Raw genomic sequence first — 13,138 nt, forward strand, 5'->3', positions numbered from 1 at the left:
GCCAGAATGTTGCTTTGGACCATTCCCAAGATTTTAGACTGCAACTGGAAGAGTATTTCATTGGTTCTGATGTGCTTTGGGGTTTTCTGAGAGTGTGAGAATTGTTACAAAAGGACAAGTTAACTTTATTTTTAACAATTGGAGAAGGATTATCTGTGTTCAGGGGAAGAGTGTTGAAAGATTTGTGAAGCGTTTGCTGAGTTTAAACAACTACCAACCAATAATATGGGGTAAGCACAGAATCACATTCCTCTGTATCTATTTGTCTCTCTTTGCAAAAGAAAATTTTCAACACCAATCAGAAGGATTGAATTCCAGATATCAGCCATAATTGTCCATTTCTGATTTTTATTTTTTTGATTGTGGGATTTTGTTGCTCATTCATTTACCTGACACTGCATGTCGGAAATACAAGTAAGACAGAGGCAGCTCAATGGAAGTGGTTGCACATTATGATGTTTGACAGAGTGAATGATCATTGAAGGACAAGTCTATCCACAATCCGACCTCTGTGTCATCCTGAGTTCTTTGGTGCCACCAATTGGAATAAAGATCATGAGCGGTCACTAACATAACTCATGATCGTCTTCATCGCCAACCAAGTCTCCTCAGCAGTTGGGACAATCTGGTTGGATGGTAGCAAGAAACCATAGCGACCTGTGTCACGAAGTTCAAAGGCAAAGGAATACTTGATGCCTTCATTGTACGTCCAGTCAATACTGCCTCCACTGGCCTGGTCTGAAATCGAAACAGAGAGAGTGAGAAAAACAATTCAGCCCCAGAGTGTTTTATAATCTATTCATGCATCTTGTCTCAGAGAAAGTAAGATTTGCAACTATTTGGAACCATTCACAACCTCAGGAGATACCAAACCATTTTACAGCCAACTAAGTGATTTTTGAATACAGTGACTGTTATGAAGAAGGAAAAGCAGCAGGTAATTTCTACACTGCCACAAACGGCAATGATAAACAACCAGATATTTTGTTCTGAAAACAAAAATGCTGGAAATCACAGCAGGTCAGGCAGCACCTGGAGAGAGAGAGAGAGCAAGCTAATGTTTTGAGTCCAGATACCTCTTCATCAGTCACTTGCTGACGCAATGGATGCTTTCTGACGTGCTGTGATTTCTTGTTTTTGTTTCCAGTACAGATTCCAGCATCTAGAAACATGGTAGATAGGAGCAGGAGGAGGACATTTGGCCTTTCGACCTGCTCTACCATTCTTCACGATCATGGCTGATCGTCCAACTCAACAGCCCAATCCTGATTTCTCCCCATAACCTTTGATCCCATTTGCCCCAAGTGCTATATCTAGTCGCCTCTTGAATACATTCAATGTTTTCACAGCAACTACTTCCTGTGGTAATGAATTCCACAGACTCACCACTCTCTGGGTGAAGAAATATCTCCTCATCTCAGTCCTAAATCCTTGAATCCCGAATCCTCATACTGTGACTCCTGGTCTGACACACCCACCATCAGGAACATCCTCCCTGCATCTACTCTGTCCAGTCCTGTTAGAATTTTATAAGTCTATGAGATCTCCCCTCATTTGTCTGAACTCCAGAGAAAGCAATCCCAACCTAGTCAATCTCTACTCATACATCAGACCCGCCATCCCTAGTATCAGCCTGGTAAACCTTTGCTGCACACCCTCGAGAGCAAGAGCATCCTTCCTCAGAAAAAGAGACCAAAACCGCACACAATATTCTAGGTGTGGCCCCACCAAGGCCCTGTGTAACTGCAACAACACCATCCCTGCTCCTGTACTCGAAGCCTCTTGCAATGAAGGCCAACATACTGTTTGCCTTCTTTACCGCCTGCTGCACCTGCATGCTTACCTTCAGCGACTGGTGCACAAGGACACCCAGGTCCTGCTGCACATTCCCCTCTCCCAATTTACAGCTATTCAGGTAGTAATCTACCTTCTTGTTTTTGCTTCCAAAGTGAATAACCTCACATTTATCCACATTATACTGCATCTACCATTGATTTGCCCACTCACCCAATCTGTCGAGATCATGCTGAAGGATCTCTGCATCCTCGTCACAGTTCACCCTCCCACCCAAATTGGTATCATCTGCAAACTTGGACATATTACATTTTGTTCCCTCATCCAAATCATTAACATATATTGTGAATAGCTGGGGTCCTACTAATTAATTTCTACTCTTTGTTTCCTCTCTGCCGACCAGTTTCTTATCCATCTCAATACACTTCCTCCAATCCCATGTGCTTAAATCTTGCACATTAATCTCTTATATGGGACTTTGTCAAACACTTTCTTAAAGTCCAAATATACTACATCGACTGGCTTCCCCTTGTCAACTCTACTAGTTACATCTTCATAGAATTCCAACAATTTGTCAAGCATGATTTCCCCTTCGTAAATCCATACTGACTCTGTCTGATCCTGCCATTGCTTTCTAAATGCTATGCTATACAACCCTTGACAATGGATTTCTACAGTAATTTGCTCCTACAAATATTTTGTTTTATTGTTGTTAATTGAGGAATAGATATTGGCCAGGACAAACAGACTCCTGATCTTTCAAAATACTGCTATGAAATCCTTCATGACCACCTGAAGGGGTCTGCTGGGCTTCAGCTGAAAGTTGGTACCTATGACACTGCAGCACTCCCTCAGCACTGCACTGGAGTCCCTGTCTAAATTATGTGCTTAATTCCCCAGGACTTGAACTCTTAACTTTCTGGGCTCAGGGGCAAGTGTGTTATAGATTCAGACAAGGCTGACCCTAAAGAAAATGCTCTATGTGACTGTTATGGAATGCTGTTATTGTACTTACATATTGCTTCACAGATAGACCCAATCTTATAACGTGTTCCATACAGTGTGGCTAAAGAGCTGACAGCAGACTTAGCAAGTGCATCCTGCAGGGAGAAAACAGAGTCAACTGATTTAACTGATCACATTACCTACATCCTTTAATCTGCTCTGGAACACCAACCATAGAAAATGGGAATGGAGGTAGAAAAGTTCACTCAGCCTCTGTGTCATTGGACCCACTCAACCATTCATCTCTTCCCATGATTTGTCCCACCATTTATTGGGACACATTTTCATTATTAATCACTTACAGAATACTGTGTCGCTAGCAAGATGAGAATTTATTTCCTATCCATATTACAGCTAAGTGGTTCTCCAGGCTATTTCAGAATGTCACCCACATTGTTGTGGGTCTAGAGTCACATTTGGCCAACAGAGTACATTTCCTGAGGGATATTTTTGAATTAGATAGGTTTGTACAATAATTGGGTATTTTTGTAGTCACTATCGCTAATACTAGCTTTTTAAAATTTTATTCCAGAGTTTTCTTTTGACTTTTAAGTTCCCTATTGGCAATGGAGAGATTTGAACTCAAGCCTCTAGATTATTAGTCCAATAAAGTAACCACTGTGGTACCATTACCAGCCACTCAAACTCTTCACATCCATGTGCAGTCCACTGTATCATTAGACCTACCTTGCCATTGTTCCAGAGGATCATAGGGCTGCTCTCTCATTAGAGCAAGAAGGCTGCTGGTGGTTTAACATGAGGGTCACCTGAGAGGTTAAGTTGGAGAGTCCTTTATGGTAACCTCAATCAGTGCAGGAATTGAACCCACACTCTGCATCACAAACCAGTGTCCAGTCAACTGAGTCAACTAACCCCAGCTATTTAATACCTTTCCTAAAGTTATGTATAAATTGTTCCTGTTACTAAATTGTAAAAGAGAAATTAATGAATTGCATTTATATAGCACCTTTCATGATCACATGGAATCCCAAAGCAATTTACAGCCAATTATTTACTCTTTGAAATGCAGCCATTGTTGTATTGTAGAGAACAGGGCAGACAATTTGTGTACAGCACATTCCCAACTGCCTAAAGAGCGACGTGGATCTGGGATCAAATGTAGCATTCAGGTCAATGACCTTGCATCAGAACTCTGAAATTTAAGCTTTGTTTTTGTCTCTGCAGATGCTGCCTCACCTGCTGAGTCTTTCCAATATTTTCTGCTTTTATACCAAAAGAATTTCTTACTCTCCTTCAAAAAGCACCATGGAATATTCCAAGACCTTAACATCTCAACTGAAGGACACTTCCACCAGCTCTCCATTGAGTAGCAACTTGGACAAAGTGCGACAAAAAAGTGCTGGAGAAATTCAGCAGGTCTGGCAGCATCTGTAGAGAGAAAACAGAGTGAACGTTTCAAGTCCATTGACCTTTCGTCGGAGAGAGAATGGAAACAAAGGTTTGACTTACCAGCTCCTGGTAATTAGCAGGGGGCACACATTTGTAGCCAAAGGGGAACATGAGGAGCTGGGAGTAACTGTGAATAGTGATAAAGCTCTTGATGTTTCTGTGGCTCTGCACAAAATTCACAATGGCCGCAACCTCATGTTCAGAGTTAGGGTAGGGCCCACGGTACGTCTCCATGCATGGATTGCTACTGGTTCCAGGTCCTGTCAAGTGAACAGCAACCATCATTTACATGAACATCTTAGTTCCTTAGTATTGCTCTCAGCTGCTCCTCTGCTGCTAATTTTCAGACACTGGTACCTGCCACCATCTTGCCTTCATGACACTGACGTGTTATTCAATCACAGGGGCATAAGTAACTAAGTTAGATCCTGTCTGTCCCCGAGATCTGTTTACTTCCAGCCATGGTTCTGCTGTGAAGTCTTGAAACCCATGTGGCCTTTTTCCAGTTGACTAGATCTCAGCCTCTGTACTTTCAGGAACAGGGGGCATCAACTGAATTCTGACTCCTAGTGACTTATCCATTGAAAGTTACATCCTTCTCAGTCTAATCTTCCTCCAGCCACCACATAGTCTCTTTGTGTGTCTGTCGGGTGAGGGCAAGACTAGACTCAACAGTGATGCCTCCACTGGTCATATAGCTCTCTGGCACTCACTATCTGATGACTTCAGGCCCAGCCTTGAGTGGAATATCATCTTATTCTGGAGCATTTTAAATTTTTCTCAGAACCTGGCAGAGGTTTTTTATCTTAAAGCATATCTTCAAGATAGTGTGCTGCTGATCAGACGGGGAGAGATGTTGAGGAAGGAGTGTATGGAGCTAACAGAGGAAGAAAAAGTGTACCACACACCTCCAAACCCAGCATCAAAGTTCCTGTTGGCATCAACCCCGACACATTTTCTTCCAGGTCTTGTGGATCTGGTCTTACGCCACAATCTGTTCTGGAAAAAATCCAGGTTGTTGGAAAGTTAGCATTAAATCAGACTTGACTGTTGCAATGGCTTCCTGGCTGGGTCCATCATTCTACTCTTCATAACCTTGCAATGATCCAAAATTCTGCTGTTCTTGTCTTAACTCATAAAATCCAATTCACCTGTACTTGCTGACCCCTACTTTGACTGCAGGTCAAGTAATGTCTTGATTTTCAAATTTTCATCCTTGATTTTAATTCCATCCAAGTATATTCCTAACTCTATAAGTTTCTCCAAGTGTCCCAACCCTTGAGATATCTGCCCTCCTTTGCTTCTGGCAACTGGAGCATCCCTGATTTTAATTACTGCTGATTGTTGGCTACAACTTCAGCTACTTGGGTGACCAGCTCTGGAATTGCCTCCCCAAACCTCGTCCTCATCTCTTTCCTCCTGTCAGAATCTTCTCTAAAACCCACAATCAAGATTTTGATCATCTGACTAATAACACCTTCAGCAATGGTGTCACATGTTGTTTAATGATGCTCCTATAAAGGACTTTGGGATTGTAATTTTAATACATTGAGGATACTATATAAATATCAGTTGTTTTAAGTGTCCCCATGAAATCAGAGCATTACAACGTTCTTGCAAGATCTGAAGAAAAAGAAGGAACATACATTTTGTAGCACCCTTCATTTCCTTGAAATGTCTCAAAGCATTTTACAACCAATTTAGTACTTTTAAAATGTGGTTTAAATGTAAGGGAGACACACAAATGAGCAGTCAATTTGCCCACAGCAAGCTCCCACAAGCTGTAGTGTGATATGTGATCAGATCATCTGTATTTATTGAACGTTGCGTCTGTTTACATCACTGACAACTTAACATATTGCTCGGCCATAAGCAGGCCATCTCTTTTACATAAACAGCCAAAAGGAAGGAGCTCTGTTTGTGGTGAATATTCACACAGCCTAATCCAAGAGTTCAGAGATCTCACTGAGTGGCTCAGTCAAGCTGGAAGAACCTGGAGCACTAACCTTGGTGTGGGTGTAAACATAACCATCTGGGTTCACCACAATCTCCATATAGATGTCCATTTTCCTCAGCAGTGACGTGATAAAGGGCTCCTGGCCGTAGTCACTACTGATCTGTCAGTGCAAGAGAGAATTTGGTCATGTAACAAATAATATTTGATCACTACTATTTTCCTCAGTGTTCAGTTAGTGTCAGTAGCTCCACATTACTCAAAGATCCAACATGGTATGTTGACTTTTTTTTATTCATTCATGGGATCAGGGCGTCGCTGGCTAGGTCAGCATTTATTGCCCCTCCCTAATTTCCCAGAGGGCAGTTAAGAATCAACCATATTGCTGGGGTCTGGAGTCACATGTAGGCCAGACCAAGTAAGGATGGCAAAGTTCCTTCCCTAAAGGAATTAGTGAACCAGATGAGTCTTTTCCTGACAATCAGAAATGGATTCATGGTTATCTTAATTCCAGATTATCTGCCATGTCGCATTTGAACCCAGGTCCCAGAATATTACCTGGGTTTCTGGATTAACAGTCCAGCGCTAATACCAATAGGCCATCCCCTACCCTGTGTGTAAAACTCAGTATCACACCCCAGGCTGCAGGAACACCTCCCACTCTATACCCTGAGGAATCCACAATGCCTTCCAATATAAGGAGAATGCTGCCAATAGAACTTGACCTGCCTTTTGACAGTGTTTGGGTGATGCAGGAGAAATAAGAGTCCATGTAGCAGAGAGAAGCACATTAAGTGAGTGAAACTGATAAAGAGAGGTCGAGTAAAAGAGAGAAAGAGCAGAGAGATTGAAATTTGACAAGGGGAGGATCATGCGGAGTTGGAGAATGAGACAGAACAAGACAAAGCTGGTAAGTGAGAAAGAGAGTAAAGTGAAAGAGATTGAAACAAAGCAAGACACAATTGAAGAGGCAGAATGAGTGAGACAGACTAAAACTAACAGAAATGTGGTGAAATGGAAAATCATTAATAAAGGGAAACAGTGAGAGATAGAACAAGAAACAGAAAAACAGAGAGTAGGGAAACAGCTACCTTGTCATCAGGATCAGTCAGTCACAGATTCATGGAGTTGTGGAGTTTTTACAGCATGGAAAAAGGCCCTTTGGTCCGTTGTGTCTATGTAGGTCATCAATTATCTATCTATTTTAGTCCCATTTTTCAGCACTTGGCCTGTAGCCTTGTATGTTATGATCTTTCAAGTGCTCATTTAAAATTGCAGAATTCCATCTACCAGGGTCCAGACCAAATCTGCCTCCCCACACAAACAACCTCCCTGCCTCTTCGTCCCTTTCTGAATCCTCCCCACTACTATCATCCACCTCCAAGCACCAAAGTCGGCAAATTAAGCACAGAGCGGTGGTGGATCCTGGAACATTCCTAGCCTGTATGACTCAGACTGATCTAGATTGATTCCGTCCCCATCCAGCAACTCTGCTAAGTGTATCGGTTTACCTTCTTTGCCATCCAGATTGCACTGGCGGGTGAGACCCATTCACGGGCATGGATCCCACTGTCTATCCATATCGCTGGGCGTCCAGTCCCACCGGTGCTGAACTGTCAAAATGAATGGGAGATGGTTACAGGGAGAACGCAACCCTTTGCTGAGAAAAACATACATTCCCTCTTAGGAGTCGGGAGGCCCGTAGCATCATCTAGGGGGAAGCAGAGAGGAAACTGAGAGCAATGCCTGATACACAGTCCACCTGTTTTTCCACTTGTTCGCTCAAATGGACCAATACCAGGCACACAGTCGTCCCCTGATCAAATTTCCCCAGCGATGAGAAAACTTTGTTCCCATGGAAACACATCCTTTAAACATGGTGGATTTACCAGCAGATTCTCAACGTGCCACACACAATCCTGGTGAAGGCTTAACAAAAGGTGGTTTAACTGGATGGAATGGTAAAATCACCAGGAATTTGTCCAGGAGTTTGCAGCCTTACAGCCCTTATCTGACTTGTTTAAATGTTTTTATCTGCCTTGGTCATACACTGAGGATGAAGAAGTTGGGATTAAATTATGCCAAAGAGAGAAATGCCTTCTTGTCTTTGTGAGAACTGAACAAGCTCATTTAGATATTTGGGCCTTTGGGGCTCTGCTAGTTAACCTGGGTCATAGAACACTGACCTAGAGTTTGACTTGGGATGGTAGGGAAGCCAGTGATGGTTCTAATTCACACCAATGCTTTGAAGCTGCCCAAGGACCCCAGAGATGGCAGCAAGAAGAAAAATGCAACTTTCAGCTCTGAATCCTGGCTAGATGTGAACGCAGAGCCCAGCGGTGAGAGGACAGTGTACAATTGACCCTCAATCATTGCCATACCTTTAATACATAGAGTGGGCGACCTTCAAATGATGTCCCAATCTGCTGCTTCTGTACCAGTCCTGGAAATTCATTAGCAAGACTGTCCATCCAACTATAGATCTGGGTTAAAAGTTACAGGTTAATTAAAATAATGCAAACTAATGTGTAGAAGAACAGGAGAAGAGAGGTTGTGCAATAGGACAAGTGTTCAGTAAAAACTCCAGTCATGTTTCTTTTTAATCAACCCTGACCTGGGATGTTATGACATATCTCTGGAGCAGGTGGGATGGAACCTAGACCTCTTAGCTCAGAGGTAGGGACATTACCAATGTACTACAAGACACTCCAAGTTGTGGTTATAATCACTACCCAATCTAGTCCTGGACATACTCATTAACCAATCTAAGTAAATGATGGTTCAGATCTGCCAGAAGTTTCCTAATCAACCTGCTCAGAGATGTTATTACACACTGCTGGAGCAGGTAGAATGTGAATTTAGGCCTTCTTGCTCAGAGGTAGGGACACTACCTCATGCCACAAAAGCCTTTATTTCAGATCTGTCATACCAACTAAGGTAAATGGCTGCAGATAAGTAATGAGATGATGGTTAGGTGGGTTGTCTGGTATTTTGCTGGAGATAACCCTATGAAAGGTCAGTGGACAAAAGGAGTCTGAGAGACGGTTCTTTCCTTCTTGTTATCCCTGCCCTATCTCATGCTGTTATCAATAGTTTCTGCAAGGCATACTCACTGAGGAAGACAGAAGCCAGCTGATGCCAGCATGATAAGTACTAGTTATAGCTTTACTGCCCATCCCCAACTCCTCCGTGACAGTGCTGTCAGAGCACAGTACACAAATATGATGCAACATTTCCCCATTGGAACCCCTGTGTACATACCTCATTTAGAGTGTGGTATTTGCCATAGTTGAAGGAGGAAGTGGAACGTTCCATCATGGTCATCTGCTCCAGTTCAGCTTTCTCATTGTCAATCATCACCTAAATGTAAGATGTGGCTTTATACAAAACCTTTTACATGCTCGGCACATAAGAACACAAGAACTAGGAGCAGGAGCAGGCAATTTTCAGCACCTCGCGCCTGCTCCACTGTTTAATATGATCATGGATGATCTCATCTCAGCCTCAACCCCACTCTCCATAACCCTTCAACCTGTTGCTAATTAAAAATCTGTCTATCTCCTCCTTAAATTTATTCAATGTCACAGCATTGACCGCTCTCTGGAGTAGTGAATTCCACAGATTCACAACTCTTTGAGAGAAGTAATTTCCCTGATCTCCGTTTTAAATCGAACCTTATCCTAAAACCTCTAGTTCTAGATTACCCCACAAGAGGAAATATCCTCTCTGTCTACTTTGACAATTCCCATTAATATCTTTTCTACCTCAATTAAGTCTCTTCTCAGTCTTCTAAATTCTACACAATATGGGCCTCAACCCTTAGATACTCACTACTACAAACTCACACATCCTGATACACCCCCTCAAACAAACAAATCCTGTACACACATACCACTGCTGACACATACAAATGCTCCAGATACCTCCAAATAGACACCACTACTCATATTTACAAACCCACTCATATGCCCAAACACACATTCCACACATACACATTACAAATAAATTCACATATCCCAATCATACACATCCAAATTCACACAAACCTGTTTACATATACACACACCCCACATAATTCCAAATACCTAACTCCATATGCATGTCCTATACATGTCCTATAACCCCATGCACTGCCCCACTTACATACCCTAATCATATCCATATACTCCACCCACAAACACTCTATGTTCACACACAAGTCCATGCAGTCACACCAACGGAAAGTTGAATACATTTACAAATATTCTGAAACACACATAGTCCTTCACACACAGGTCTCACACAGAGCCACTTGCACAGACAAGTCCAGCAGGAGCCATAAAAATAAAATTATGAATTGGAAATGTGGCCAAATTTCTCTAGGCCAAAATTCCTTAACCTGGCCAAGTTTTGCTTTAGTGACATACCTGCAGGTCTTCAATCATCACTGAGTACTGAATATCATTGTACTCCAGAAACACTTTGAAGGACTGAAGACTGTTCTCTGGAACATGGACATCTATAATGAGGTCAGACTTGACGGGACGGCGCCAGATATCTAGCTGGAGTTGTAGAAGGAGAAGATAACATTTATGGTTATGTTTAACACATAGAAAATATACTTACAGTACATGATAGGCTATAGGTTGCATTTCCTTGAGACAACCTGTTAACTAGTGTGGCATCTGGTGTTATCATTAGATACAGGATTTTGTGTAAAAACTGTATGTTTGCACACAGTGCCATAGTCCTGTGTGTGATGTGTTGCCTGGCTCCTTAGGTAATGTATACAAAAGGCCTGTCATCACTCAGTAATGAGAATCTCATATCCCTGTTCAAAGTGTGGCTGAAAAATAAGACTTATTTGCTCTCAGCATCAAGAATTTTCTCAATGCTGATCTCATGTGATTTTTCTCAACTTTCTTGCCAATGCTCACATTGTTTGAAGGCTGGGAACATTCAGCCTGGTGTCATATTTTGCTTGATAACATACGTGTGAAGTCTTCAGGTGTTACTTCACTTTAAAGGGACTGTATAAAGAAATAGATGTTAATAATTGTTGTTATTTTGTTATAAAGGAAAGTCAAGAGGAAAAGAGCTATTTTTTGAATTACAACCTGAAATTTACAATTGATTAGAATTGTTGTATATTTCAGCAGCTTATAGGTAGTTACAAAACCTAGCCAAGCCTCATTTGGAAGGCCGTCAAAAGAAAAGATTATCACTGAAATATCACAATAATGGTGCCAACTGTAGACTATTGCAGTACCAAGTTCTGTCAACTGATGGTGTTTCTATGTGTTTGTAGTTTGCTCGGTACTTATGTGGAGAGATTCAGTTCGGTTCTTGACTCACCTTGAGATGCTCCTGATCCTCCAAGGACATCACAAGGCTCACCTGTTTCTCATCTCTGGGTGTAATCCGGAGGACCTGATCGCTGTAAACAGGGCGAGTGGTCAGTATCAGAATCAACAACTGCAGTTCTTTTGGGTATTTTTTTGGTCAGTATCAGGGTTTCCTTTTTCGGCATTGTGTTAATTACTATGAACTTGCATAGCATAACCTCAAAATGTCTCAAAGCAAATTACAGACTATTTTGCCCAATTGAACCTCATGCATTGGGACAGGAGTGCAGATATTCCCAAAGTAGTTTCATAGACAGTTCCTTGAAGAGAGAGAGAAATGATCTCCACCACTTCATTTGGGCAATATTTGGGCTGTGCACCACAAGGTATAAGGTCAGTCTACAAATAGCTCCAGGTCAAGCTTTCATTTACTATGCATTAGTGAGGCTTCTGCCAGGTTAGTCATTAACTGTGCTGCCCTTTTAATATTAGCAACAATATCCACAGGTAACAGAACTGGAATTGAACAGAACTCTTGATTTCTATCAGTATGGTTACCATTAGAACCAATGCTGCAACCACGTTGGTACTAACTGGGAATGTGGTAACCCATTTCAAACTGTGATTAGCCATCAAAAGAATACTTCATCTAGATGATCCATATGTGAGTCTCAGTTAGTGTTGGCCAGTTATTTGGGCAAGGGAGGAATCACAAGCAAATCTAACATTCTTTGCTCACATGCATATCTATATGGAGGATCTCTCGACCCTCCTCAACCCAGTCCCAAACTTGGGGCCACATATATGAACAGTTGCATGGACCTCCACTCACAATCAGCAAATTCAGCAAAGGGTGAGGATCAATCTGGAAATTTTTAGTCTCACGCCAAGTGTTCCGGATAAAGGTTTTACCACTTTTCTGTGTAATCAATCGCAAGGCAGTAACTCACCCTTCAAACTCACTCTGAGCATAAATGGCCACCAGCAGAGTCAGGAAAATGAAATGGGTTCTCATGGTGAAGCCTTGTGGAAAGGTGGAACATGCTGGGACTATTTAAAGAGTGAGAGATGCCAAGTGGATGACTTGGACCAAAGATTAATGACCAAGATTAATCAGCAGAATGGTGGAATATTTCCCATGCAAATTGAAGCTGTTTATATCAAAACCTTGTTTGTTTTTCCAGAAAACTCCTGATGGTTGTGAATAAAAACATATCCCTCTTCATAACTTGACAATGTACAAATAATTTGAAGTATGGAAGAGCTGCGTATTAATGATTTCCAAATCAACCAAGTAATTCCATGCCATTTTCTTTCTGATGTTTACTTTTGGGGTTAGGGATAGTGAGTGAGAGGAAATGAACAGATAGTTTAGTAAGCTGGTGTGTTATTGGACTCTTCAGATCAATGTCAAAACCTGTTTCACATTGAGTGATCCAATCTCATCTTTAACAGTTTTTTTTCAAGGAGAGGAAATAGTTTCTTAGTAACTCCTGCACAGAATTCTTTTATCATTGTAAGAACCTCGATTCGCCTCAATGGATTTGCAATGAGACCCCTCTAAACTTAACAGAATACAAATCAAGTTAATACATCTTGGCCTTATGATCCCTTAAACTACAGTGTTACTTTGCTGAATTTCCACTGCATT

General features: G+C 41.7%; 1 protein-coding gene across 2 annotated transcripts; it reads right to left on the reverse strand.

The window, feature by feature from the left end:
* Positions 1-328: 328 nt before the first annotated feature.
* LOC109921419 (carboxypeptidase A1-like) lies at positions 329-12,551 on the reverse strand. Of its 2 annotated transcripts, XM_020521455.2 has the most exons (11): positions 12,438-12,551; positions 11,498-11,579; positions 10,570-10,704; positions 9,425-9,523; positions 8,545-8,646; positions 7,675-7,776; positions 6,216-6,326; positions 5,118-5,208; positions 4,270-4,469; positions 2,810-2,894; positions 329-738 (listed from the first exon to the last, which is right to left on the reverse strand). In XM_020521455.2, the coding sequence occupies exons 1-11, from the start codon at positions 12,500-12,502 to the stop codon at positions 554-556; spliced, it is 1,257 nt and encodes a 418-aa protein (XP_020377044.1). In that variant the 5' UTR covers positions 12,503-12,551; the 3' UTR covers positions 329-553. The 2 variants fall into 2 exon arrangements, with proteins under 2 accessions (XP_020377044.1, XP_048466036.1); XM_048610079.1 differs by lacking the exons at positions 10,570-10,704; positions 11,498-11,579; positions 12,438-12,551 and adding an exon at positions 10,769-10,970.
* Positions 12,552-13,138: the final 587 nt, after the last annotated feature.

The sequence above is a fragment of the Rhincodon typus genome, chromosome 22, assembly GCF_021869965.1.
Source record: "Rhincodon typus isolate 14 chromosome 22, sRhiTyp1.1, whole genome shotgun sequence".
NCBI classification, from domain to species: Eukaryota; Metazoa; Chordata; class Chondrichthyes; order Orectolobiformes; family Rhincodontidae; genus Rhincodon; species Rhincodon typus.